Raw genomic sequence first — 26372 nt, 5'->3', positions numbered from 1 at the left:
GACGGCTTCCAGCATGACCAGGCACAGACTTGGCCAGACCCCGACCCCCTGGCCTGCAGCCGGAGACCCAGGGAGGCATCTTCAGAGTTGAGCCCAGGCCCAGGCTGGGTCTGCAGTGACCGCAGCAGCCTCCCCCTACACACAGTCAGCCTAGCTTGAGGCCCTGGGATCCTGGCCAAGACCGGCAGGAGGTCACCCGCTCGTCTTTGCAGAGTCTCCTAGTAGTGGGGGCACAGCCTCCAAGCTGCGGCTGCGGCCCGGGGAAGTCTGTGGAGGGCAGCCTGCCCGGTGCTCGGCTCCGGGCTGCTCTGGGCTGGCTGTGCCGCGGGTAGAGTTTCCTGGGATGGGCTGTGGGCGGCAGCTCCTCTGCCAGGGGGGCAGCCACCAGCACTCAGACCTCGGGACCGCCAGGGGCGTCCCAGCAGAGACCGCAGCAGCCCCGGGCCTGGGGGAAGTGGGGCTGGGGGCCTAGGGTGGGACAGAGCCTGGCCGGCTGCTGAGTGATGGCGGCGCTGCCCTTGAGGGGTGCAAGGGGCTCCCTGCGAGATGGCTCCCGCTCAGCCCTCACGGCCAGGAAGGCGGCCACGTCGAGGTCCAGCAGGGCCACCCCTCCCCGGGGCGTGGGTGTGCTCTGGCGGCACTGCGGGCAGGGGATCCAGCGCTGCTCGCCGGCTGGCGTGTCCAGCCGCCGCACACACGCCTGGCAGAAGGTGTGGCCGCAGTAGAGACGGTGTGGCAGGTGGCCCGCGAGGTCGTAGGCAGAGTAGCAGATGACGCAGTCACCCCGCCGGGACCCCGCAGCCGTCCCCTCCTCGGAGACCCGGGGCCTGTCTGGCTGCAGCATCCTGGGGGAGGCGTACAGGGAGCTGCAGCCCACCCGGCCTGCTACAGAGGCGGGCTTGCTTGCTTGGGGCCTGACGCCAGGACTTGGCTCCGCAAGATAGGAGCCCGGGGTTCCAGGCCGCCCCTCTCCCCAGCCTGCCTAAGCCCCAGGCCTCTCTTACCTGCATCCGCTCTGTGGGCCAGCTCTGCCCAGCGGGAGGACGCCCAGGGACTGGGAGGGGACCCAGAGCACCCTGCAGCTCCCGCCCTGGGGCTCGCATTACTGGCTGAGCACAGAGGAGTCAGCAGGGAGGCGGGGGGTGGCTGAAGGCAGGTGTGGGCTCCCCTTTCAGCCACAAAGCGCTTGCAACTGGATCCAGCAGCACCACCAACCCAGGGGAGATAAGCCCCCCCCCGTGCCCGGATGCGGCTCCATGGGTCCCCCCACGCCCAGCTTCCCAGCTCACCCTGGTCCCTCTCCCCACCTTGGCCAGCCTGGCCTGCCTCCACACCACCCCAACTCTCACACTCCCCAAGCCTGCTGGCCTTGACCTGGGGGATGCTGCTTTAACTCCCTGATCAAGCATCACCCCTTCCAGGTTACCTGCTGGGACCCCCAGCAGCTCAGAGCCCTGGGGGGTCCTCTTCTCCCCAAGCTCAACCGCAGTGTGTGTCCACGCCGATCTGTCCCAGCACCTTCCTCCTGCCTGGTCTGGGTCTGTCGCGCCCCCATTACAGGGCCACGGCCAGCCCCACGAGGTCCATGGAGGTGCTGAGGCAGGGGTATGGAGATCCCCACTCACACACCGTGCCTAGCCCTGGTCACCCCCATTAGAGGCCACCTCCCCCCCCGGCATCTGCCCAGCTATGGCTCCTGGGCCAGCACGGTCACCTTGACGGCGGGCATAGCAGAGAGGGGTGTGTCGAGATTGGTCAGGATGGGATCGGGACCCTCGCTGCTCAGCTGCGAGGAAGCCAAGAACCCGAGGGGCTCCTCCTCGGTCCTACCGCCCAGGCGGTCCGCAGCCTCCCTGACTGGTTCTGCAGGTTGCTGTGGCTGGCCTGGGTGGGGCCCTCCTCTGGTGGAGGCCGGCCATGGGGCAGGGGCCAGAAACCTGGCCCACCTGAGTGCCTGCCCGCTCAGACCAATGACACAGCCGCCCACACCCAGAGGCGGGTCTTGCCCTGTAGAGAGTCACCCTGGGTCAGGGCAGGGCTGGCACTGGGACCCGTCCATCCTGCGAGGCCAGCCCTGCTTCCTCCTCCGCTGTCCCTGCCTGGCCCTGGACATGTCAGTGTGCCCAGCGCAGGCCTTACCACTCAGTCCTTGCCCTGGCATCACAGCCTCCCCCCAGCAGTGAGACGACCCAGTGCCAAGCAGCTGGTCTCCCCCCACGCCCCCCTAGGCCGGCCGGTTGCGCTTCTCAGACAGATGGGAGATCTGTCCCCTGAGGGGTCTCCCCCGCCAGCTCCTTTCCTGCCCCCTGGCTCAGGAGGTCCGGGCCCTGGAGGCAGAACAGCGGACGGGCAGCCGGCTTGGGTGACACACGGCAGGTGTTTACGGATTGGACATTTCGTGAGGAACCAGAAAACCCCTGGGCTAAGGTAGGGCCGTGACTCATGGATGGGCAGGCCCTGGCGCTGGCTGCTTGGGCTCCTACTCCCAGAAACCTGCCAGAGCCAGGCCCACCCGCCACGGTCCTGCCAACACGGTCCTCCTCCTGAAGGCCTCTCTCAGGGCCCCACCCCAGTTCCACGTGTAGCATCCTCCTCCCGTCTGGTCCCCTGCCTGATCTGTCTCCCCGCCCTGGCCTCAGCCCTGGGGAATGCGAGACAGCTTGAACCCAGGCCCGGCTCCCCTCCCTCCAGTCCAGTCTCGGGACAGACCCAAGACCTACAGCTCAGGGTGGCTTCCCCATCGCTGAACGCCCCGCAGCGGCGGAGGCCTGTGCCGCCATCGAGCGCAGGAGCCCCTCAGGTGCGGCAGTAAAGAGCCACCAGAGCAAGGCTCACTCTGCTTTATTGCCCGGGCCGTGGGGCTCGAGGAACGTGGTCGAGGGTGTCCCTGGGGCTGCCCTCACCGCAGGGGCCCAGGATCTCCAGCAAAGGGCTAGCGCGGGGCGGTCGGCCCCCTCAGCAGGTAGATGCTCCCGTCTGGGGTGGGAGGTGGCCAATGCCCATGACAGTGGTCCGGTGGCCGCCCAAGCCACGGTGGGAGTCCCACCACGGGCCCCCCGGCCCGGCGGGTGCTGCGCTAGGAGACGACGCAGCAGCAGCAGCGGTGGCAGCGGCAGAAGCGAGGGCAGTGGCAGCAGGGGCAGCAGGGACAGCAGCAGCAGTGGTGGGCGATGTCGTCGCCGCGCCCGACGGGGGGCCGGCCGGCGTAGGTCAGTCCTGCCGGACGCTGCCCACTGCTGTAGGGGTTGCTGGGCTGTGGCCAGACCTGGTGGCCCTGGATCTGGCCAGTCCCCTTGGCCCCCTTGCCACCTTTGCTCTCTAGGGCCTCCTCGGTGGGCTGCAGGAGCCGGGTGGGCTCTGAGGGGCAGGACCCCGCAGGTAGAGGCTGCGACCCCCAGGAAGAGGAAGCCGCGTCCAGCTGCTGCCCCGGGCTGGGCCGCAGGTGAGCCCGGGGGATGCTGACCTGGGCATACGGGTTCTTGACGACCATCTCGTGCGGGTCCATGGCCCAGCCTGGCAGGGGCAGGCAGAGGAGACAAGATTGGCTCTGGGGAGGGGGACAGCTGCAGCCCGAGAGAGTGCCCATCCCTCGGAAAAGCTAGGCTGGGGAGACGCCAGAGTGCACCAGGCCTGGGCATTAGTGCGCCCACGAGTGGGGGCGAGCAGAGTGTGAGGGCCAGCGTCTCCCAGCTGCCCCCCCCCGCCCCGCGATGGGGCTGCAGATGGGCTGGGGAGGCTGAGAGAGGCCGTCTGGGCCGTGCCCATGGCTGAGCCCCAGTGCAGGGAAGCCCCTGGGCCCAGGACCCACCTGAGGTGGTGATGGCAGCAGTCTACCCTCTCGTCCTGCGGGCCAGGTCCAGTGCCTATGAGGTGAGCCACCGGCAGCTAGCTGCCTTTTCCGTCCTGGGGAGGGGCGGAGCCACGGGTGGAGCTCAAAGATGGGGTTCCCAGGATCCCAGGAGGCTCAGCCGGCACAGCAGCTACCCACCCTTCCTTCTGTGGTGGGTGGTGGCCCCCGCCGGGGCTCCAAGGGGCACGGACAGGCTGGGTGACTCAGCCTCCACGCATCTGGGGCACGTCCTCAGCCCTCCAAAGACCCACAGCTCCCCAGGAAGGAGGACCGGAGGTTAGCCGGACATCAGCCTCAGCTCCCAGGCCTGCTGGCAGTCTGGGGAACCCCAGCCATCCCTCACACACCTCAGCGCCCCTGCTTTGAGGCAGAGGACGGAGGTTCACTTCAAGCCAAGCCTCTTCCTGGCAGAGGCTTGGCTTGGCAGAGGCTTGGCTCAGAGGCGTCTGAGACCACAGACTGCTTGGAGGTTTGTGTTTTTCAACCGATAAAAATGGTTTGATTTACACACCTTGGCTACGACTATTCTTAAAAATGGCAACAAGAGGGGCTTCACTGGCAAGTGACACTTCTGGCTCATTTCTGATGTGTGTATGATGTGTGTATGGCGTGTGTATGGCGTGTGTATGGCGTGTGCATGGCGTGTGCATGGCGTGTGCATGGCGTGAGTATGGCGTGTGCATGGCGTGTGCATGGCGTGTGCATGGCGTGAGTATGGCGTGTGCATGGCGTGTGTATGGCGTGTGCATGGTGTGTGTGGCGTGTGTATGGCGTGTGTATGGCGTGTGCATGGCGTGTGCATGGCGTGTGCATGGCGTGAGTATGGCGTGAGTATGGCGTGTGCATGGCGTGTGTATGGCGTGTGCATGGTGTGTGTGGCGTGTGTATGGCGTGTGTATGGCGTGTGTATGGCGTGTGCATGGCGTGTGCATGGCGTGTGCATGGCGTGAGTATGGCGTGTGCATGGCGTGTGCATGGCGTGTGTATGGCGTGTGCATGGCGTGTGCATGGCGTGTGTATGGCGTGTGTATGGCGTGTGTATGGCGTGTGCATGGCGTGTGCATGGCGTGTGCATGGCGTGTGCATGGCGTGTGTATGGCGTGTGCATGGTGTGTGTGGCGTGTGCGTGGCGTGTGCGTGGCGTGTGCGTGGCGTGTGCGTGGCGTGTGCATGGCGTGTGCATGGCGTGAGTATGGCGTGTGTATGGCGTGTGTATGGCGTGTGCATGGCGTGTGTATGGTGTGTATGGCGTGTGCATGGCGTGTGCATGGCGTGTGCATGGTGTGTGTGGCGTGTGTGTGGCGTGTGTATGGCGTGTGTATGGCGTGTGCATGGTGTGTGTGGCGTGTGTATGGCGTGTGCATGGCGTGTGCATGGCGTGTGCATGGCGTGTGTATGGCGTGTGCATGGCGTGTGCATGGCGTGTGTATGGTGTGTGTATGGCGTGTGCGTGGCGTGTGCGTGGCGTGTGTGTGGCGTGTGCATGGCGTGTGTATGGCGTGTGCATGGCGTGTGCATGGCTTGTGCATGGCGTGTGCATGGCGTGTGTATGGTGTGTGCATGGCGTGTGCATGGCGTGTGTATGGCGTGTGCATGGTGTGTGTGGCGTGTGTATGGCGTGTGTGTGGCGTGTGCGTGGCGTGTGCATGGCGTGTGCATGGCGTGTGCATGGCGTGTGCATGGCGTGTGTATGGCGTGTGTATGGCGTGTGCATGGCGTGTGTATGGCGTGTGTATGGCGTGTGCATGGCGTGTGCATGGCGTGTGCATGGCGTGTGTATGGCGTGTGCATGGCGTGTGCATGGCGTGTGCATGGCGTGTGCATGGCGTGTGTATGGCGTGTGCATGGCGTGTGCGTGGCGTGTGCATGGCGTGTGTATGGCGTGTGTATGGCGTGTGTATGGCGTGTGCATGGCGTGTGCATGGCTTGTGCATGGCGTGTGCATGGCGTGTGTATGGTGTGTGCATGGCGTGTGCATGGCGTGTGTATGGCGTGTGCATGGTGTGTGTGGCGTGTGTATGGCGTGTGCGTGGCGTGTGCGTGGCGTGTGCGTGGCGTGTGCGTGGCGTGTGCGTGGCGTGTGTATGGCGTGTGTATGGCGTGTGCATGGCGTGTGTATGGCGTGTGTATGGCGTGTGCATGGCGTGTGTATGGCGTGTGCATGGCGTGTGCATGGCGTGTGTATGGCGTGTGCATGGCGTGTGCATGGCGTGTGTATGGCGTGTGCATGGCGTGTGCATGGCGTGTGTATGGCGTGTGCATGGCGTGTGCATGGCGTGTGCATGGCGTGTGTATGGTGTGTGCATGGCGTGTGCATGGCGTGTGCATGGCGTGTGCATGGCGTGTGTGTGGCGTGTGCATGGCGTGTGCGTGGCGTGTGCATGGCGTGTGTATGGCGTGTGTATGGCGTGTGCATGGTGTGTGTGGCGTGTGTATGGATGTATCTAAGAGAGAGAACGGATGAACGGGGGAGGGGAAGAGGGAGAAGCCGACTCCCCGCTAGGCAGGGAGCCCGATGCGGGGCCTGATCCCAGGACCCTGAGACCAGGACCTGAGCTGAAGGCACACTCTTCACCGACTGAGCGACCCAGGTGTCCCTTCTGGCTCATTTCTGAAACTGCTGTTTCCCTCTCCGGGGGAGCTCGGGGCCGGCGCGCTCCCCGCCCCACCTGCGTCTCCATCCTTGGAACGCGTTCCTCCTCCCACCTTCCTCTGTGAGGTGGCAGGTCGCACCTGCCACACAGGGTCGCCGTGTGTTGGGGTGACGGCGGATGCGAGCGTTTGGGTCTGGGCCTGGCACCGGTGATCTTCCCCCAGAGCGATGTGGGCAGTAGGGTGGGGCCGGGACCCGCACCTCCAGTCTTGGTGTGCAAGGGAACCCCGAGGAAGGGCGGGATCAAATCAGACGTGGCTCAGAGGCCAGGGTGGCCGGGGTGGCCGGGGTGGCCCGCGTAAGGCCAGTCAGACCGGTCCGGACACGAGTTCTACCGATGTAGCTCCGGGAAAGGAGGGAAGTCGGCCAGCGGCCAGGGACTTCGCAGGTGTAGGACAGACGCTCATTGCGCAGGCTCAAGAAGCCCCGCCCACTGCCCCTACAAGACTCCGCCCCTTGCTGCGAGGCGGAGGCTGGCGCATGCGCGCAACAGGCCTGGGGCTGCCGGTGAGAACTTTATTCCCCAGAAGCCTCCGCGCTCAAAGGTTTCTCTAAAGACCCGGTTCGGGGTCTGCTGGCCATGGACGGCCCGGAACTCAACCTGGGCTGCCCAGCTCTGACCCGCGGGTCTCCGGCTCCCGGGGCGCGGACTTGGGTGGGCTCGGGGAGGTGGGCCTGCATGGGGCGGGACCTCACGTCCAGGGGCGGGGCCACGGGGCAAGGGGTGGCGCCTTGTGGCCGGTGCCTCCTTGGGTGCGCGCCCAGAGGGTCGCTGGGAGGTTGAGAAGTGGGGCCCGAGGCTCGCCTCCTCGCACCGCCCTGGCCGGGGCTCTTTCAGTTGCCCCAGCTTCACGCCAGGGCCGGGAAGGCCCTCGCTGCGCGCCCTGCCGGGCACCTGCACACACCCCACAGCCCCTCTCCCTAAACGGCTTTGGAAACTGAGATCCGCGGACCCTAGGCTGAGGTCGCACAGAGCTGCAAAGTGCCCCTAGGGCCCGGGTTCGCTCCTCCAGGCTGCTTTGCCCGCGTGGGCTTCCTCACCAGGAGCGGCGGCCTCTCTGGGCTCGGCTGCCCTGAAGGACCCCTGAGCAAGGCCTCCAGCCCGGTGTAGTGGGGCCAGTACAGGGAAGAGGGGCTGATACTGTCCAGGGTCAGGCACGGGGCCCGGTGCTGGTCACGGGAATGCTGGCACGCCGTGTGGTAGCTGGAGCAGGTCAGGGGGTGGCACTGTGGAGCCCCCCCCCAAGCTGTGGTCCCCTGCCTGGTAGTTGTCACCATGTTCTCTGCTTTGTCTCTCACCTGAGGCCTCCCGCAGAGGCTACACCCCAGGGAGTCAGGGAGCCTGGCTTGAGGAGGAAGCGGAAAGGAAAGGGGCCTCTGTGCTGGGTGAGGTCCGGATAGCACAAGTATGTGACAGCAGGGCACGTGCTGGCTTGATGGGATGCCAGAAAGGGCCACCCCACCTTGGGTGCGTGTCCCCAGCGGGCTGCCCCACTGGCCTGTCCAGTTGTCCGTCTGACCTTCTGCATACCCCTCACCCCACCCGCCTGTCCAGCATTCCTGTCCTCGGAGCCCGCCCCCAATTACCGTCCAGCCTCTCCACCCACTCCTCGGGTATCTTGCTCACCCTAGTTCACGGTCACGCCGTCCCTGTCCCCGTTGAGCACAACCTGGGTGCACTTGTGAGCCAGGGGCATGAGCACTGGGGACAGTGGAAGGACAAGCAGAGACCCTGACTCCAGGGGGTGCGGGGGGGGGGCACATGGCTGTCTCCGGGTGGGGCCCTGGGAACCAGCTTTCCTGAGACCCCCTCTCCACTCCTCTTGCCTTCCTCCCTCTGGCATTGTGAGGCCCCAGGCTTCGAAAAACAGGGTTTCCCTTCTAGAACTGGAGGAGGGGATACTTGACTAGGACCCAGGGTCGGCCAGACAGGCCTCGGGCTGAGGGGGTACTGGAAACGGCGACGCGGGGGTCCTGATCCACACGCGGCTCGCGGGGGCCGGCAATCCCGGAGCGGGCGCCAGGCCCGCGGCGATGGAGGGGCGGCTGAGCGACTGGCCCCGCCCCGCGGACCCCGCGCGGGTCCCCAGACGGGGGGTGGCGCTGCGGGCGCGGGCGGGCGCCGCGCGCACTGCGGTCCCCGCGCCTCCGCCGCAGAGCGCGCCACGCTCCGCACGCACCTGCCGCCGCGCCGCGCTGCCCGGAGCCCCGCGCCCCGCGCCCCTGGGAGCCGCCGTGCCGCGCCATCGCCCGAGGTCGCCGCCGGAGCCGCTGGAGCCGCCGGGCCGGGGAGCGGGCGTCGCATCCGGGCCTGCCTTTGAGCCAACCTCTGCGGCGGCGGCGCGCGGCCCGGGGACGCCAGGCTGGGGCAGGTGAGCTCGGGCGGGGCGGGACGGCCGCGGGGTCGCGCGACTCGCCTTCCCTTCCCACCGGGGAAGGGGTTGGGCCTTGGGGGCGGGGGCTGGGAGGGGGCTGGGTCCCGAGTCCAGCGAGGGTCAGGGTCAGAGGTCGGGCGCCCTGTCTTTTGTGCAGGGTGAGGGTGGGCCCGGGCGCTGCCCTCACGCCGTCTTTCACCTGCAGCTCGGGCCTGGGCCAGGCTTCTCCTCTGCTCCCGCCGCCGCCGAGCCCGCGGCCTGGGGCCTCCCGCAGCCAGGGCTCCGGCTAGCTGCCTTCCCTGGGCGCCCTGTCCTGGAGGCGTGGGGCCCACCTAGCCCCTGCCTGCCCGGATGTCCCTGCTCAGGGACTGCTGACCTCGGCTGCAGGGGGAGCTCCCCCCACGCCCCCTCGCCAGCCTCAGCAGCCAGAGACCCTGGGTGAGCCCCTGGGCCAGACCCGCAGCCCAGGGCAGCCTCCCATACCCCCCTGCCCCCGCCTCCCTCCTCCTCCCCCACCCCTTCCTCCTCCTCCTAGGACTGGACCCGAGAAGCCACTGTGGCCACTGGGGGGGGCCCTGCCTCCCCAGCTCTCACCGGCCGCCCCCAGGAGTCCTCGGGGCGGCCGGGGTCCCTACCAGGCCTGGCGGGACCAGGATGCTGCTCCCTCTCCTCCCCCCCGGCCTCACCCAACGCCCCCACCCACCCGAACACCCAGTCTGACTGGAGACAGCCGGATGCCGGTTGACCCTGGGCCCGAGGTGGGCAGTGGCTGGCCAGGCCTCCTCATGTCCTGCCTGAAGGGTCCCCATGTCATCCTCAAGATGGAGGCCATGAAGATTGTTCACCCCGAGAAGTTCCCCGAGCTGCAGGCGGCCGCCCCTTGCTTCCCACCTGCACCGCGGCCCACCCCCGCTCTGGCCCCCAAACGGGCCTGGCCCTCAGACACAGAGATCATCGTCAACCAGGCCTGTGGGGGGGACATGCCTGCCTTGGATGGGGCACCCCGCACCCCTCCCTTGCCACGACGGCCCCGCAAGGGCAGTGTGGAGTTGGGCTTCCCCCGAGTGGCGCCCGCGGACGAGGTCATCGTGAATCAATACGTGATACGGCCTGGGCCTGCCTCCTCGGGGCCCCCCACCACGGCAGCGCCAGCTTCGGGGGAGCCCCTGGAGTGCCCCACCTGCGGGCACACGTACAACGTCACCCAGCGGCGGCCCCGAGTGCTGTCCTGCCTGCACTCCGTGTGCGAGCAGTGCCTGCAGATCCTCTATGAGTCCTGTCCCAAGTACAAGTTCATCTCCTGCCCCACCTGCCACCGCGAGACTGTGCTCTTCACGGACTACGGCCTGGCCGCGCTCGCCGTCAACACGTCCATCCTGAGCCGCCTGCCACCCGAGGCACTGACCGCCCCGTCTGGGGGCCAGTGGGGGGGTGAGCCGGAGGGCAGCTGCTACCAGACCTTCCGGCAGTACTGTGGGGCCGCGTGCACCTGTCACGTGCGGAACCCGCTGTCCGCCTGCTCCATCATGTAGCCAGAGCACCCCCCCCACCGTGCCCTGGCCTGCCAGCCCGCGCTCGCCGCTTCTCCAGGGATCCGGCCCCGCCCCGCCGCCTGTTGACCCCTCGCCCACCACAGCTTCTGGCCCCTCCCTGTGTGGCATTGTCGCTGCAGCCAACTCTGCCATTAAAACTCTTTGCCAAAGTTTGTACCTTGTTCCCTGAAGCCTGCTCTGCGGCCAGGGCCCAGGGCTGCAGCCCATACAGGGTCCCGCCTGGAGCCGCCAGAGGGAGGCCCAGTGCCACTTGGGGTCCGCTTGCTCTGCTTGCTGGGGCCAGGCTGGGCCACGTGTGTGTGGGCTGGGCCGGGGTGTGTGTGTGTGTGTGTGTGTGTGCACGCCTGTGCGAATGTCCCACATGTCTGTGCAGGGCCAGCCTGCCTCCTGTGTGTCGGCACAGGGTGGCTGCGTCCTCTGCACTGGCCCTGGATGTGGGGGCAGCTGGATGGCGGACACCTCAGTCCATCACGCTCCTGGTATGCACCAGACCCTCTGAAGTTGTGTGGGAATGGCCTTGGAGGCTGTCTGAGCTGGGGTTGAGACAAAAGCTGGCCAAGACAGTGTTGGGGTAGGAGGACCCAGGGGCCTTCGATCCTGTACTCCACTACCTGAACTTGGGAAGGAAGCTTTGTGGTGGGAGGGAAGGAGGGAAGGGCTGGGGAGACCCGCGGGGGCTGAAGGGACAGAGGCGACGAGAACACGGTGGCCAGGTCTCAGTAGCAGGTGCTGTGTATTGAGAGCCGTTTCTCGTGCTGGGCAGAGCACTCAGCGAGTCGTCACCCATGACCCCGGGCGGTCGTGCTGATTGTGTCTGTCCTTTAGATAAAGGCCCCAAGCTCAATGACAAGAGGTTACAGGGCACTCAGGGGCCTCGGGTCAGTGCCGTCCAGCCCCAAGGCCTAGTCGTTCAGGGACGAGTGCCCGACGCCCAGCCTCTTGGGTCCTGACCCAGTGAGCGAGGAAGCTGTTTGCGGCCCGAGCTGGCACGCCAAGCGCCCTCCCCTCTGCTGCCCTGCCCTTCAGGGGATACACACTGGCCCTTATCTGGAACGCAAGGTGGGGGCCCCGCAGCCCCCCCCAGGGCTCCACCCTTGCCAAGGAGTCCGCTCACTGCCGGCCTTCCGGGTTCACTTTCGTGTCCGCCGTGGTCCTCTTGCAGATGGGCCAGGTGGGGCAGGGGGAGGGTGAAGACTGTGCTGTCGGTATGGGGCCTGGCCACAGGCCTCCTCCAGCACTGCCCGTGGGCACCGGTAGTCCGCGTCGGGTGGCTGGGTCGTCAGGAGTCTCTGGCTCCTGGGTGGCCTGGCCCCAGACCTGGGTCTGGATGGGGGCCAGTCTCTGGCTGTTCAGTTCGGTCATCAGGCCTCAGGGCCAGCCTGGGTCTCCTGGTCCGGCGGCGGCCGGGACCGTCTGAGGCCCCAGTGGTGCCGGTCGCAGGCGTGGGAGGCCCCGCTCAGTGGCCGGAGCGCTCTAGCAGCATGAAGAGCAGCCCCAGCAGCATGAGTGGCGTGAAGACGAGCAACAGGCCCAGCAGCTCCAGGGCCAGCAGGCCCAGCAGAGCGAGGCGGCGGGGGCAAGGCCCTCGTTCCCGCAAGGCCCAGAGCCGTGCACCCAGGCAGGGCGGGCAGGGTAGGAAGGGCAGGCAGCCCTGGCCGCCCACGGGCCCTGCCAGGAAGCGCAGCTGGTAGCGGTGCTCTAGGGAGGCCCAGGGCCCTGGGCCCCGGGGCCGGGGAGGAGCAGGGGGCGTAGGGGGCGGGGGGCCCTGGGGCCCGTCTGCCTGCAACAGCTCCTCCTGCAGCCGGCAGATCTCCCACTCAAGCATGGGCGTCTTCTGGCGACACAGCGGGCAGCATACCTGGCCCAGGCTGGCGCTGGGGGCTGTGCCCAGCAACTGGTGCAGGCAGCCCACGCACAGGCCGTGGCCACAGTTCAGCAGGGCCAGGCGGCGCTCACCGGGCCCATAGGGCTCTGTGCAGATGGGGCACTCCTCCTGCCCCCACTCTCCCACCCGCTCCTCGGCGTCCTCGTCCTTTGCCTGCCTGGCCCAGGCGCAGGCTGTGGCTCTGGCCCCCAGCAGGGGCTCACTGTCTAGAGCCTCAGCACCCTGGGGGTTCCTAAGAACCCTGCCGTCCAACTCTTCGTCTGCCGACACTTGGCGCGGGGGGGCTCGGCATTCAGGGCCGAGAGAGGCTGAAGGCGGACCGCTGAATCCAGAGCTGAGGTCACAGGGGCCATTAGTGGGGGCCCTGGGGCAGGAGTCCGGATGGGTGGGTAGGGTCCCCAGGGTGGCAGCCAGGGTGGTTGGGGCTGTGAAGGTCAGCGTGGCCCTCTGGACACGGGCAGGGTCTGGCACTGACCTCAAAGCAGCTGTAGCCTAGTCCCAGCGCTGGGCTCCTTGCCCCACCCTGGAAAGTCACCGGCGCTTGGGCCCCAGCACTTGTCCCAGGCTCCGGATAGCTCTTGGGCCCACGGGTGCTGTCTTCTCCGGATCTGCCCCGCAGACGTGGCCACCGCCCACCCCTGTGTTCACAGCTGACGGACAGACACACAGACTCCAGGGAGCAGCTCTGTAGGTAGACCAGCCAGCCTGACTCCTCCCACAGGAATTCCCCTGGGGATCCTGAAGGCCCCTCCCAGGGGTGGGGACAATGGCTGCCCCACCCCCACCTTCTCTCCCCTGGCCAGGACAGCTACTCCCCGCGCTGGGAGGGAATGGTCAGTACTCTCCCTTCCTTCCAGGGCTGCCTAAGGCTGCCCCCTGCTTGACAGAAACAGGGCAGAGCTGTACAAAGTGGGCCAACAGCCAGCACACACCACAGCAGAACCAGACCCCTAAGTACTGCAGCAAAGGTGGCCGAGCAATGGTGCACAGTGCCCACCATGGACACAGTCCCATGCAGACCCACTGCGGGCCCCCAGCGCCACGCCCCCCCCCCCCCCCAGGTACCAAGACAGTCAGAAGGAAAAGCATGCCAGAAACAGCCAACCAGAGCCCACGATTTTTTTACTGAGGCTTTCCAGGACTGGGGCGGGGAAAGTCTGACTGGCTGGGGGCCTCCTCCCTCTGCTCTGACCCTCACTGACTTCCAGCCTGGCCAGAGCCCCGTGAGGCCCTGAGGCAGCACCAGGTGCTTGGTGGCAGAGGGTGACTGGGAGCCCGTTGTCCCCTAGGGCAAAGGGGTGGTGGCATGTGGCACTCCCAGAGACCCTGCACCACCTCAGAAGGCTCCCTGGAGTTCCCCAGCCCCCCGGTTCCTGTGTCGTCTGGGGAGCCCCGATGCCCGTCAGGCTGCCCGCTCCTTCCTGAGGCACCGTCCCCATGCAGGGTGGCGCAGCCCAGGGACCACCCTGACCAGGACCCATGTTGGGGCCAGTGGGAAAAGGCCAGCAGGAGCCCGGAACCCTGCATGGGGGCATAGTGGGGTGCCGCATGGGCAGTGGCGTCAGGGCTGAGGACAGAGCCCCAGGTGGACCAGAGCGAGGCTGTGCAGGGGACGGGGCGGGGCGGGGGGAGGTGGAGAGGGTGGCGGCCTCCCAGAGGGCGGTGGCTAGAGGGGCCCAGGCCGGCAAGATGGTTCCTCAGGCCCAAGTCTCACTCTGGAAACGCAGCGTCCGCTGGAGCCTGGCCAGGTAGGCGGCTGCCTCAGGGCTGGAGAGCCCGCCCTCCTCCCGGAAGACAGACATCAGGGCTTCCGACACGTCTGCGGGCATGCACTTGGCATTGCTGGAGGGACAGGCCAGGAGGGCTCAGTGCGGCTGGGACGCCCCCGGAAGGCCTGGCTCCCATCCCCACCCTGCGGCCCAGGCTCACCCTGCCAGGTAGAAGTGGGCGCCCCGGTGGTCCAGCAGCTCCCACACCAGCGGCCCGAGCTCCCGGAGCCGATGTTGCACATACACCTTCTGCTCCTACAGGGACGTGGCAGGGGCCGGGGGGTGAGACTGCGTCGAGGGCCCCCTCCCCGCCCCTCCAAGCACACCCACCTGCTCCCGGGAAAAGGCTGTGAAGAGTGTCAGGCAGCCCCTCTTCTCCAAGTCCAGCCACTCAGCCTCCCAGTAGAAGTCCTGGTGGCGCGAGCGGCAGCCGAAGAACAGAAAGTTTCCTGGGGGAACACAGGGTGGCCCCGAGGCTTGGCTCTGCAGGCCCCGGCCGCCGCCCTGCCCGGGATCCCGCGTGCTCACCATTCCGGCCCTGGGCCACGCGCTCCTGGACAGCCGCTCGGAAAGGGGCCACGCCAGTGCCAGGGCCCACCATGATTACAGGTGTGTCTGGTGTCTCTGGGAAGGTCAGGCCCCCGGGCCGCACCCACAGCGGCACGTGGACAGGTCCTACGGCAGGAGAGAGGAGGCATGAAGGGGTGCGGAGGACCAGCGCCCTAGCCTGGGACTGGCCGTGGTGGACAGGGGAGAACAGAGGCCCCGGGTCCAGTCCTCTACGCGCCCCTCCAGAAAACAGGGGTCACCTTGCCCGGGATCCAGCGAGGCCAACCAGGAGGAGCAGAGGCCCCGGCGGCGCTCCTTGAGGCGCGTCTGGTACTGTACCACAGCCACGAGGATCTGCAGCCTGGACGGGTGAGCCTGGGGGATGGGACGGAGGCTGCCCGGCTCCACCGGCCTCTCCTGGCCTCCGTCCGCCCTGGCTTCAAGCCGTACCCACTCCCCCGAGGGCTGGGGCCAGACGTGGGGTAGACGGGGAGGAACGGGGGCCCCCCACCCCACCTATACGCCTGCCTGCGGCCTACCCAGCATCCCCGAGGCCAGCTCTGGGCTCTGCCCCATGGGCCCTCACCAGCAGGGAGGAGGCGACGGAGAAGGCCCGCGGACGGATCGGGGGGATGAGGTCTAGCAGGTAGTCTGCGGGGACGGCTCCAGCCGTGTGCGGGAAGTCGCACAGCACCTGGGCAGACACAGCCTCGGGTGGGCTTCGGCCGGCACGGCCCCTCGAGGCTGCGGCTCGGAGCCCCGAGCTGGCCCACCTGCCCACAGCTGCTCACACCTCCAGGATGGTCCTGCGAGGCCGGTTGCAGTAGGCGTACAGCTCCTCCTGACCCTGGGGGGAGCTGAAGTACAGCAGCTTCTCCCGCTCCAGCTCGTGGGGAGAGAGACAGGCCAGGAGCTCGAAGAAGGAACGGCGGGGCACGCTGGCAATGTCCAGGTAGTGTGACACGAGGTGCCTCACGGAGCAGGGCTGGGGCAGCCGTGCAGGGCAGGGCACACCTGCAGCAGGAGGGCAGGGGGAGGGCTGAGTGGGCCCGCGGACCCCAGCGGGGTAGGGAGAGCGCGTGCCCACAGCTGGGCCCCCACCGGCCCCGCGCTCACCGGGCTCCTGAGGCAGCAGGGTGAAGGTCTGGTCTGGGTCTAAGCCCAGCGCCTGGCAGAACTGCTGGGTGTGGCCGGCCGGGTTCTCGGGCAGGATCAGTACCACGTCGCCTGCTGCAAAGCTGTGTGGGGAAGCCGCTGGGAGAGTGGGCGGGGGCGCGCAGGGCACCAGCGGTGCGGGGAGGGTGCTAGCAGAGGGGTCCTCGGGGGCAAGTGTCTCCCTGCTGCCTGACCCGCACCCCCAGTCCCCCAGCCCCGGCCCTTGGCCACCGCCCATCTGGTGTCTCAGGCCCCTCACCTGAGCCCCGAGCCCGCGATGTCAAACTCGATCAGCCGAACATCCTGGAAGTGCGAGGGGCCGGTGACTCTCTGGTTGGTGACCATGGGTGCCAGGAAGGGCTGCTGCTCTGAAGGTGGACCTGGAGGGTCTGTGCCGGCCCCGTGCGGCTCCTCAGAGCATATCCCGGGGGCCTCCGGGAGGAAGTGCAGGGTGAACTTGGGGGGCAAACTGTGGAGAGGGTGCACACTGGTCAGGGTGTCGGCAGGGCCCAGGCTGCTCCGCCGCACCTGTCGGCCCACACTCACGGGACTCCGGCGGGGATCACACCAAGGTCAAGGGGCACGGGGTACAGCGCCAGCACCTTCTCCCACAGATCATGCAGCCAGGGGTCAATGGCAGCATCAGGCCTGGAGAGAGAGCGTGTGCGTGCTCGCCCGGGGGCCCTGCTCGCGGCTGGGCCTGCAGGAGAGCACCCCCACCCCACTCACCCCAGCTCGTGCTGGTCATTGCCCAGGCACACGGGCAGGAGGGCGCGGCCCCCGAGCTGCAGCAGCCGACGGTGTAACTTCTTGGCCACAAAATTGAACCTTCGGAGAGGGAGCGAGGCTTGGGCATACCCAGCCCGGGCCACAGGGCAGTGAAGGGGAAGCAGCCCCAAATGAGCCCACGGGGCCTCATGGGCTGGGGAAGCCAACGGCAGGAGGGGCTCCCCACCCCCCACCCCCCCTCGAGCCTGTGTTTGCCACCGTGCACAAGTGTCTGTGTGAGGCACGGAACAAGACCTCCACCCAGCAGAGGACTGTCATGCTGCCACTGCTTCCCGTCCTCCTCGCCTGAGCCCTCCCAGCCCTGCACTGGCTGCGCCTGGCTTTGCGGGCTGCGGCACCCGGCACCCAGCACCGGCACCCAGCGGGCCCTCCCTCAGCCCCTGCGCGGCACAGCTAGGGGTTTCCAAGCCTCAGCGACCTGACAACTCACATTCCCTTCAATGCAAAGCCCTCGGTGCCGCCCTAAGAAGTAAAGCAGTAGTGCTCTTTGCTTAGGACGTGGAAAAAGGCCGAGGAGGTCACACCTTACCCAGGGAAGTAGTGCTATTGAGTGGCTCCCAGGGGCTGGGGGGGTCTTCTGTGCCCCTCACTTGTTCCCACTGCTCTCTGAGCTCTTCGTAAGCCCACATATCTCCTGACTACGTGTTTTTCTAAGAGTGGGGAGTCAGTGGGCCTTTGCTGCCCTGGGTCCCATATCAACCTAGGATGCTGGCCAGGTCCAGACATCACCCCCTGCCCTAGAAGACACCCCTTTGCTGCCTGCCAGCTTCCAGTCTGTGCCCCGAGCACCCTTCAAAACCCAGATGCTCCCCGGTGGTCACTGCGGAAGCAGGACAGGCAACCTGTCCCCGCCCAAGGTCCAGCAGGAGCCCTGGGGGCTGAGTCACCCGTCCCGGTACTGGGACACGTTGTGCTCGACCCGGAGGACAGTCCCCGCAGGCCGGCAGCCCTCCTGCTCCTACTCACTTGGCGTACGAGGAGTCCCCGAGGCCCAGGACAGCAAAGTCCATCTGACAGAGAGAGGTCGGTGGCAGATTCTTCCGGAATATGAACCTCCAGAAATTCTGCAGCCAGAAGCCAACAAGTTAGAGGGTAGAAGCCCTGCTCTGAGCAACGGGGTCCCAGGGCCGGGCAGGGAGGAGCCGCCTCTTGGAGTCACCCTGTTCCTCTAGACCTTTGGCATTAAAACAACACCACTTTTTTATTCTATTGCGATGGGGGTGGGGGGGTATTGGGAAAAAGCAGAAAAATCGCACAAAAGAAAGTTGCCCCAGGGGGCTTGGTTTCATCTCCTGCCTTGGTCCTGAGATAGAGCCCCAGGCTGGGCACCACGCTGAGGACTGCATGAGATTCACTCCCTCTGCCTCTCCCCTCCCTCTCTCAAATAAATAAATCTTTAAAAAACAACGATAAGGGGTGCCTGGGTGGCTCAGTGGGTAAAAGCCTCTGCCTTTGGCTCAGGTCATGATCTCGGGGTCCTGGGATCGAGCCCCGCATCGGGCTCCCTGCTCAGCGGGGGGCCTGCTTCTCCCTCTCTCTGCCTGCCTGTCTGCTTGTGATCTCTGTCAAATAAATAAATAAATAAAATCTTTAAAACAAACAAACAAACAAACAAAAAAACAGCAAGTGAGCTGCCCCAGAGCCACCACCAGAACGTGGAGCTCCGCCCCACCAGGGCAGAGGGCCCGCGGGGAGAAGGCACCTGAGGTCCACCCCAGGAAGGCCACAGCTTTTTCCTACCACTCTTCCCAGGTGGGGGAAGCACCCGCCCCTGCTTGGGTCTCCCCCGCAGGTGGCTGACTCCTTCACACTACAGTCCTGTGTCCTGAACGCCCTGCCACCCCCAGCTCCGCAGCCCGGGCCGCCACAGGCACCCCGCTGGGCCGAGATGTCAGGCCCTGCAGCCCGTCAGTGGTCAGTGGAAGGGGATGTTTCTCTCCTTTGGAGCCCGCTCCTGGCCCCGAGCCCCCATCAGTGTGCTTCACACTCACTGCCGCCCCGACGGCTCCCCACCTCACTCACTGTGCTGGCCAAGGACTCAGAGCTGTCCCCATCCCCGGGCACCCTCATCTCCATGCATCTGCCCATCCCAGCAGCCTTACACCCAGACCCCCAAGGTCACAGCCCAGTGCCTCTCCTTCCCACGTGCTCCTTATGGGAGCATGTCCTGGGCCACACTCTGTCCCAGCCTTCAGGCGTACTTGCCCAACATGGTGACGGAGTCCCGTCACCCTCAGCCATGGAGACCAGAGCCCTGGCGACACCTGCTTGTGTGTGCGCTCCAAGATGTCGGGGCACTCCACCTCCCTTCTGCTGCTTATCTCCAGAAGCAGAGGCCCTCTGGGGTGGAGGGACTCCGACCCTGTCCTGGGTCTACCTGCTGCACTGGGGACTGTGCCTACTCTGCCTCCGGGGACCTCCCCAGCGCGCAGCTCCTCAGAGACCGGTTTCCTGAAACCCTTTAGGTGCTCGCCGAGAGGCCCAGCGAAGGTACACTTCTCGCAGCTCTGCGTCTGAGCGCGTCCGTGCCCTCCCTCCACAGGGACCCACAGGTTTGCGGGGCACGCTTCCACGGGAAACCCTCTCTCCCAAGAGCCTGAGCCCCTGCTCCAAACTGGTCCAGCCGGGCCACGGGGGCCGAGAAGCCAGTGTCCTGCTGTGTCCTGCTGTCTCTGCCCAAGCGCTGCAACCCACCACGACGTGCCTCCGCAGGAGCCTTTCCTTCCAGGCAGGACTCTCCCAGGTGCCCTTCTCTCCCAGGCACTCATTCTGGGACATTGTGACTCTCTTCGGTCAGTTTCTTCCCACCCTATGGTTCACCTACTGAGGTTACTCGGATGACCTTAGGGTTTTGATTTGATCCGTGTCCTAGCTCATTGTTTGTTATACTTTCCAGCAGATCTCAACTCTACTCGCTCATCTTTTCAAGTTTTCCTGACACGGTTTTCCGGAGCGTTTCCTCCGTTTCCAGGTTTGTCCTGTTTCACGCGCTCTTGGCCTGTGGGTGCGGGTTCTGGAGGGTCTCCCCCGCCCCTGCTCCTCCCGCTTATGTCCCCCCAAGCGTCTTGGTCTCTTCCGAGGCGTTGTCCCTCGAGGGCATGGCGGTTCTTCCTGGTCTCCTTGTATGTAAGAAACTGACAGGAAACCGTGAGTTCAGGCCCGTCACCCGCTGTGGGTTCCCGGCCAGGACCCTGCTGAGTTTCTCACTGTGGTGACTCCCCTTCCCGACAGAGGGCTCCGCCTGTCCACTGCCTGCGAGCGCATGCCTGACCTCGGGGCTCTGAGGACCAAGGCAAGGCAGCCAGAGCCTTCCCGTCCAGTACACAGCCGGTCGCTGAGTCGGGTCTCCAGCAGGGGCCAGCCCCCTCCTTCGTGTCCCCGGGACCTCAGTCTGCAGCCTCTCCAAGAAGCCTCCGGGCCCTGCTTCGGCTGGGGAGGGCTCTGTCCTGACCGCCTCCGTGGTGGGGTCTGTGCCTGCCGCCGAATGTGTCCACCACATCCAGGGACAGCCATCGCCTCCTTCGTGCTGTTGGCGTCTGATCCCCGGTCTGCACCCCAGCCCAGCTGACCTCCCAGATGTCTTCGTCTCCCCTTCCCTCCCGTGCCTCGTGCCTTCGGCATCCACCCTTCATCTCCTGCTTCCGGTCCCCTCAGATCTGGCTTCTCCCCCGTTCCTCTTCCTGTCCGAGGAGGCCGCTCCTGACTGTGTCGGAGGCGCGGCCCCAGGTCCCCGCACCCTCCCGCACCAGCCCTGCTGGGACCCTGCTCCTCAGTCTTAAGCCTCTTTCTCCCCGTCGCCCCACCCCCAGCATTTCTTTTGTTTGTTTATTTGTTTGTTTTTTCACCCCCAGCATTTAACATGTCTCTCTCATCTTTTTTTTTTTTTTAAGTTTTTATTTATTTAGGGATGCCCGGGTGGCTCAATTGTTAAGCGTCTGCCTTTGGCTCAGATCACGATCCCAGGGCCTTGGGATCAAGTCCCACATTGGGCTCCCTGCTCCGCGGGGAGCCTGCTTCTCCCTCTCCCACTGCCCCTGCTTGTGTTCCCTCTCTGGCTGTGTCTCCTCTCTCTGTCAAATAAATAAATAAAATCTTAAAAAAAAAAAAAAAAGATTTTATTTATTTATTTGAGAGGAAGCAAGCAAGTGAGCACAAGCTGGGGGCAGAGAGGCATGAGGGAGAAGCAGGCTCCCTGCTGAGCAGGGAGCCCAACGTGGGGCTTCACCCCAGGACCCTGGGATCCTGACCTGAGCCAAAGGCAGACGCTTAACTGACTGAGCCACCCAGGCGCCCTTTTTGTTTAGTGTAGAGACATTCCTAAGATCCTCTCCACTCACTTAGCTGTTGGCCCCGTGACCCACTTCTCTCCCTGTGGGTCCCTGAGACTGGTCTCCCCAAGGTCACCAGCAGTCCCTTTGCTGATAAACCCCGCCAGTGCCGCTCAGGCCTTATCTTACTTTACTTCTGTGCAGCTCTGAGAGCTGGAAACCTTCCTCTCAGGAGTCACCTCTGTGCCCTTGACTTTGGATTTGGTACACTCCTTCTGTTTGCTGCTGGGGCCACTTTCCTGCCCTCTCAGGCTTTCCTCCACCTCTCATGCCCTTGGTGTTCAGGGCTACCTGTCTCTGGAGAGAGGGAGGAGCTTCCTTCCTTGCTAGAGCTGCCCCCCGACCTTGCATCCCCACCTGGACAACACCTAGCACTTGACCTCCCTGGTCTCTATCTCTGTGCCTGGAACTACCATCCATTCCGGTCCCCGAGCCCCAATCCCCGTGTGAGTCCATGTCCTCTCGATTCCACCCTGACACGTCTGGAGCGCCCCTCTTCTTCTCTACTGTCTGCCGCCCTCCCGGTCCAGGCCACCAGTCCTGCCTGTACCACGCGTCCTCTGGAACTGTTCCTGCTCCACAACCCGCCCTCCCTATTGACAAGTGGCAGTTCTGCTGGAGTACAAATGTGGCCGTGTCCCCAGTGGATTGCACGGCGTTTCACATCGAGTCCGTCCACCTCACTGTGGCTGCCGGGCTCCCTGGGATCAGGTCCGGCCTCCTGCCTCTCACCTCCCCTCCCACCCCGATGCTCTCCTTGCCTCTGTCCCACAGAGCTGCTTTCTACTCTTCCCAGAGCTGGTCTTTTCTCTGTTGCACAGGCTGCTCCTTCCTCCCTGGCCAGCCTCCACTTATCCTCAGGACTTAGCCTACACGCCTTTCTTCCAGAAAGCTCTCCCTGAGTCCCTAGGTTGGGCTACACAGCTTTTATTAACGCCCCCATGACATCTGGTACTTTCCCTGGCAGCAGATATCTCCTAGCATCGTAACTGCCTGTGAAGGTGGTTGCTTTTGCTACATCGTGAGCTCCCTGAGGACAGAAATAGGTTCGCGGCTGGATTCCCAGCACTGGATCATGCTTGGAGTAGAAGGTGTGTTCAAAAGATGTTCAAAGAATAGAAGAATGTTCTGGGAAGGTGTAACGGTTTTGAAATACACACAGAGACCCAGACCCGATCCACAGACAGCCCTGGAGAAACTATTAAGGGTTAAAATGGAGATCAAGGCTATTTGATGGCCTGTCGAGAGTTTATTAGCGAGGACAGCCAGAGCCCCCAGCTCCATCGGAAGAGACCCTTCCAAATCCATAGCCAATGGGCAGCAGGTACAGGAGGGGAAGCTTTCCTGTGCTTCCGGGACTCTCGGCCAGAGACAACAGAGCGAGGGTCCGCGCAGGGACCTGAGCGCCTGGGCAGAGCCTTCGCGTCAGCCTTACCTTCATGTTGTCAGGAGGGTCCCCTTGGCCTGCAGTCGCACAAACAAATATCACCAGGGGCTCCCTAATCAGATTCACCTCAACGAAAAGACACACGTGTAAGACCTCGCGCTGCAATGACTGGGCATCCCCGCTTCCCTCGGGGCGGCAGGACCGAAGGTCTCGGTGAGCACCCGCGAGCGGCCGGCCGGCCTCCTCCCTTCCAGGGTCCCCCCTCCCACCTCGCCCGCTCCTCCCTCCAGGTGCTAAGCCAAGCCACCGTCCCCAAGTCTCCCCGCCACAAACGAAGGGCCCGCTGCCGGACAAGACGCGGCGCCCCGCGGTCGAGGGCTCGGACGCGGCGCTGGCGCCCCCGGCAGCTCGGTCTCCCCGCCGAGGCCCTAGGGCGCCCTCACCACTGAGTAAGAGTCCAGGGCCTGCACCCGGCACTCGAGCCGCCGGCGCCGAGCCTCGCGGCCCAGCCTCTCCGACACATCCTGAGCCGTGCCTGTCTGGCTGCCGAAGAGCACCAGAAGCCCCGGGCTCGGCATCCGCGCGGCCCGGGGACGCCCGCACCCCGGTACCGCGCCTCCCCCAACACTCGCGCGAGCCCGGGCGGCGCGGACCCGCTTGGACTTCCGACTTCCGGCGGTGGCCGGAAGTGACGCCCTCAGACCGCGCCCCGCAGGGCATGGCGTCCGAGAGAGGCGGGCGTCCGCTAGCGGCCGGTACTGGGTCCCGGGCTGGGGCGAGGGTAGTGGCGTCGTCACGCCAGGGCCGAGGGCCGGGACAGCCGGAGCCGCTCGCTGGCCGCCGCTCGCCGCAGCAGCGACGGCGGCAGGCGCCGGCGAGGCCCGCGGGGAGAGGAGGAGCAGCCCCGCCGGTGGGACGCTCGGCCGGGCCCTGGCCCGCGCTCAGCCGGCGCGATGCTCTTCTCGCTCCGGGAGCTGGTGCAGTGGCTGGGCTTCGCCACCTTCGAGATCTTCGTGCACCTGCTGGCCCTGCTGGTGTTCTCCGTGCTGCTGGCACTGCGTGCGGACGGCCTGGCTCCCGGCCTCTCCTGGTGGAACGTGTTCGTGCCCTTCTTCGCCGCCGATGGGCTCAGCACCTACTTCACCACCATCGTGTCGGTGCGCCTCTTCCAGGACGGAGAGAAGCGGTTGGCCGTGCTCCGCCTCTTCTGGGTCCTCACGGTTCTTAGCCTCAAGTTTGTCTTCGAGATGTTACTGTGCCAGAAGCTGGTGGAACAGACTCGGGAGCTCTGGTTCGGCTTGATCACGTCTCCAGTCTTCATTCTCCTGCAGCTGCTCATGATCCGCGCCTGTCGGGTCAACTAGCCTCGCAGAAAGGCGGGAGAGGGGACTCTGCAAAGCTAGGGTGCTGGACCCCAGGCTGAGGTCCTACCTCCATCGCACCAAAGGAGAAGTCTGGGTCGGAAAGCAAAGCCAGCTCCTGTCTGGCCAGTGCCCAGTTTTCTCTGTACCAACCATGTCTAATACTGCTCCCTCAGCGGGGCTGGAAAGAGCAGCCCTGGTCCTTAAAATGTGTTTCTCGTTATTTCATGCTTTGAACAGCAAATCTTTGAATTGAGATGCCGAGAAGGACCCAGGCCAGACAGTGCAGAATTCCTCTGACAGTTGGAAACTGCATATATGTAAGATATCCTGATGGGCTCTGAGTATTTCCGTGGATCTTGGGAAAGGACTCCCTGTGCAAAGGCTGCAAAGCCTGACTCGGGGTCTCCTCTGCCCCGCAGCGCTCACCTAAGAGCTCACTGCCCCGTCCATCCGACAAGACTTACTTAGATGCTTGAGCTCTGAAAAGCGTAAATGAGCTTGCATCCCCTCCCCTGAGCCACTGGGGGAGGATGGCCCTGTCTTCATTCCAGGCAGACAGAAGTACGTTGAGTAAGCATGATTGGGACCCTGTATTTGGAGATCTGTGGCCTGAGAGAACTTTGCTTATAAAGCACCGCTTGGCTTCCTGTCCCAGCTGATCGCAACTTTTCCACCACCTTGTGGCCAGCGCTGTTAGCACACCTGGGACAGATTTAGGTCTTCCTAAGGGACGGGGGAGAGGAGCATCTTTAACGCTCATAGGCACTGAGACCTGGAAATGGTCTTGGCCCACGTTTGTTGGCCTGGGGTCTTTAATGCCAGTCAGGTGCCAAATGAGAACGTTTGCTGAGATAAAAATAAAATAAGAATGTTTTGCTGAGATGGGCAGTGGTTGCCTGACCTCTTGAGGGTGAAATCACATGAGTGCTGAGATGCGCCCCCCTGTGTCATGTAACTGGTTACAAAGCTGACTGTGGGAGACTGGAATGCACTAGGGCTTCATGGGTGGATGGGGGCGTTCCCTCGGAGAAGTTTATCTTCCTGGCTGGGTGACCAGGGTGAAGACAACATAGGGTAGGACTGTGTTGAGGACCTGCTGAGTAGTTTCTGTGACATCGGAGCCTTGTTTTCCTGCCGGTGTGCGGTCATCGTAGGCCTCGCTGTGCAGACTGTGGCCTGTGGCCTCTTTTTGTACTGGGAGTCCATTAGCTGAGAGTGATTTTTACATTTTCAAAGGCTATAGAAACAACATGTGATGGAAAATGAATGCGGCTTGCAGTTGGCACTCTTGGCCTTTTGGGTCAGATCATTGTTGCATTGGGGCGGGGTGGGGGTGCTGTTCTGAGCATTGTAGCATCTCACCTCTACTCAGTAGATGCCGGGAGCCTCCCTCACTCGTGGAAATAGAAGGATATCCATACATTAACAAGTCTGGGAGACAAAACTGTCCCTGGTGAGAACCGCTAGCAGAGACATTTGCTGTTTGGCCCTTTACAGCACAGGTTTGCAGACCCTTACTTCAGTGAAACAGCTTTGTGACCCTCTGCCTGGAGTGGATGCTGAACGGCCTGAGCCACTGAGGTGCTTGTGTTGGAGACTGGTCTGGTTTGTGCCACGGCTGCCACATAGCTTTCTACTGAGGACTGGCGTATTTGCGTCAAAATCAGACAGAAGCTGAACATTGCCAGGGTGTTTTCTTTATTTTTTATTTTTATTAAAGTTACTTATGTAATCTCTATAGCCGACATGGGAATTGAACTCAGGACCAAGGATCAAGAGTCGCATGCTTTTCTGACTGAGCCAGCCAAGCACCCTGGGGGTGGGTTTTCCTTTAATGTTATTTTTAAGTTGCATGTTTTGTCGTATTCTGCTTCACTCTATAGTTCAGAATTGGGTGATCCTGTTGGTATAGAAGTAATGAGCATAGGAAGGCTTCGTTTCCTTTGGAAAAGTGATTTGACCAGAGTCCTGAGAAAGAGACGCGTGACTTCTGGAAGGCTGAAATCCAGTTTGTTATCTTGGCTTAGTAGAGTGGAAAGGAGTAAGTCACTGTTAAAGAGGGGTAGTGTGGACCACCATGGGACCCAGAAGCTGAGGAGGGCACCCCAGGTTGAAACCTGCCCCCAGTCTATCCAGAGCCCCGGGTGTCCTTGGAGCCCTGTCCCCGAAGGGTGGGTGCTGTTGTACGCAGTAGTGCTATTACTGAGCAAGTGCTGAGTGCAGGAGAGGTGAGGGGGAGGCAGGCAACATGTCCCCTTGGCTCCCCTGTGCCTCCAAGTGTGGTTGGTGCTGGGAGTGAGCTTCTTCAGGGCATGTGGGCAAGGAAGCTGTGCCCTTAAGGTCACTGGCACCCCTTCTAGCCTTGGGATGAGGGAAGTTCAAAGAAAGAGGAGTGGTGTGGGGAGGCAGGGCCGAGTGCACAGCCTGGCTCATGCGGCTCTCTGCACTGGAGAGCTGTGTGCGGGGAGCCTTCTCTGTGCCTCCTCGCAGCTTCTGCACTCCTGCCCTGCTCGGTGGGCCCTGGATGGCAAAGTGTGGGGAAGGGCTTCTCCCGGTTGTGTGAGCAACAGAGTGAGTTCTCGGGGCTGGCAGGAGCTAGGGGTTCCTGAGAAGCAACTCAGCACTGCGGGAGGCTACAGCATTGGCATCTGCACGAAGTCCCGCAGAAGAGCTAGGACCACAGGTGGGCAGTCCCTGAACCAGCGCGGACAGCTT

General features: G+C 64.2%; 6 protein-coding genes across 9 annotated transcripts; 2 read left to right on the top strand and 4 right to left on the bottom strand.

The window, feature by feature from the left end:
• Nucleotides 1-391: 391 nt before the first annotated feature.
• On the bottom strand, nucleotides 392-844 carry RNF224 (ring finger protein 224; the record flags this gene model as incomplete). The annotated part of the gene is made up of 1 exon (XM_080820266.1): nucleotides 392-844. The coding sequence occupies one exon, from the start codon at nucleotides 842-844 to the stop codon at nucleotides 392-394; it is 453 nt and encodes a 150-aa protein (XP_080676392.1).
• Nucleotides 845-2830: 1986 nt separating this feature from the next.
• Nucleotides 2831-4214, bottom strand: CYSRT1 (cysteine rich tail 1). Its single transcript, XM_080819305.1, has 2 exons — nucleotides 3809-4214; nucleotides 2831-3513 (listed from the first exon to the last, which is right to left on the bottom strand). Exon 2 carries the CDS (start codon nucleotides 3503-3505, stop codon nucleotides 3077-3079), a length of 429 nt encoding a protein of 142 aa, XP_080675431.1. The 5' UTR covers nucleotides 3506-3513; nucleotides 3809-4214; the 3' UTR covers nucleotides 2831-3076.
• A 5398-nt stretch (nucleotides 4215-9612) lies between these two features.
• RNF208 (ring finger protein 208) lies at nucleotides 9613-10576 on the top strand (the record flags this gene model as incomplete). Its single annotated transcript, XM_080819304.1, has 1 exon — nucleotides 9613-10576. The coding sequence occupies one exon, from the start codon at nucleotides 9613-9615 to the stop codon at nucleotides 10408-10410; it is 798 nt and encodes a 265-aa protein (XP_080675430.1). The 3' UTR covers nucleotides 10411-10576.
• Nucleotides 10577-11146: 570 nt separating this feature from the next.
• On the bottom strand, nucleotides 11147-13316 carry LOC308353429 (ring finger protein-like; the record flags this gene model as incomplete). The annotated part of the gene is made up of 2 exons (XM_080820265.1): nucleotides 11147-12763; nucleotides 13275-13316. 2 exons carry the CDS (start codon nucleotides 13314-13316, stop codon nucleotides 11888-11890), a joined length of 918 nt encoding a protein of 305 aa, XP_080676391.1. The 3' UTR covers nucleotides 11147-11887.
• Nucleotides 13317-13419: 103 nt separating this feature from the next.
• On the bottom strand, nucleotides 13420-22951 carry NDOR1 (NADPH dependent diflavin oxidoreductase 1). 4 transcript variants are annotated; one of them, XM_080819272.1, is made up of 14 exons: nucleotides 22737-22951; nucleotides 22342-22419; nucleotides 17545-17642; nucleotides 16519-16617; nucleotides 16336-16437; nucleotides 16049-16258; nucleotides 15751-15872; nucleotides 15428-15648; nucleotides 15221-15328; nucleotides 14895-15009; nucleotides 14614-14760; nucleotides 14416-14534; nucleotides 14246-14340; nucleotides 13420-14158 (listed from the first exon to the last, which is right to left on the bottom strand). In XM_080819272.1, the coding sequence occupies exons 1-14, from the start codon at nucleotides 22869-22871 to the stop codon at nucleotides 14014-14016; spliced, it is 1794 nt and encodes a 597-aa protein (XP_080675398.1). In that variant the 5' UTR covers nucleotides 22872-22951; the 3' UTR covers nucleotides 13420-14013. The 4 variants fall into 4 exon arrangements, with proteins under 4 accessions (XP_080675398.1, XP_080675399.1, XP_080675397.1 ...); XM_080819273.1 differs by having other exon boundaries at nucleotides 22342-22370; nucleotides 22737-22931; XM_080819274.1 differs by having other exon boundaries at nucleotides 13426-14100; nucleotides 22737-22920.
• Nucleotides 22952-23003: 52 nt separating this feature from the next.
• On the top strand, nucleotides 23004-25645 carry TMEM203 (transmembrane protein 203). The gene has a single exon (XM_080819306.1). It carries the CDS (start codon nucleotides 23247-23249, stop codon nucleotides 23655-23657), a length of 411 nt encoding a protein of 136 aa, XP_080675432.1. The 5' UTR covers nucleotides 23004-23246; the 3' UTR covers nucleotides 23658-25645.
• The last annotated feature ends 727 nt before the right edge of the window (nucleotides 25646-26372 follow it).

The sequence above is a fragment of the Martes martes genome (assembly GCF_963455335.1).
Source record: "Martes martes genome assembly, chromosome: 12".
Lineage (NCBI taxonomy): Eukaryota > Metazoa > Chordata > Mammalia > Carnivora > Mustelidae > Martes > Martes martes.
Note: the sequence above shows the minus strand (reverse complement) of the source record. Positions and strands in the feature narration are given on the sequence as shown.

What these genes read in the sequence shown, in the direction of transcription:
- CYSRT1 (XM_080819305.1), bottom strand. Translation starts at nt 3,505, where the DNA reads ATGGACCCGCACGAGATGGTCGTCAAGAACCCGTATGCCCAGGTCAGC.
- NDOR1 (XM_080819271.1), bottom strand. Translation starts at nt 22,871, where the DNA reads ATGCCGAGCCCGGGGCTTCTGGTGCTCTTCGGCAGCCAGACAGGCACG. An exon ending in AATGACCAGCACGAGCTGGG is followed by an intron (nt 16,438 to 16,518) that starts GTGAGTGGGGTG and finishes CTCTCTCTCCAG; the next exon opens with GCCTGATGCTGCCATTGACC. An exon ending in CTCGCAGGACCATCCTGGAG is followed by an intron (nt 15,329 to 15,427) that starts GTGTGAGCAGCT and finishes GTGTCTGCCCAG; the next exon opens with GTGCTGTGCGACTTCCCGCA.
- TMEM203 (XM_080819306.1), top strand. Translation starts at nt 23,247, where the DNA reads ATGCTCTTCTCGCTCCGGGAGCTGGTGCAGTGGCTGGGCTTCGCCACC.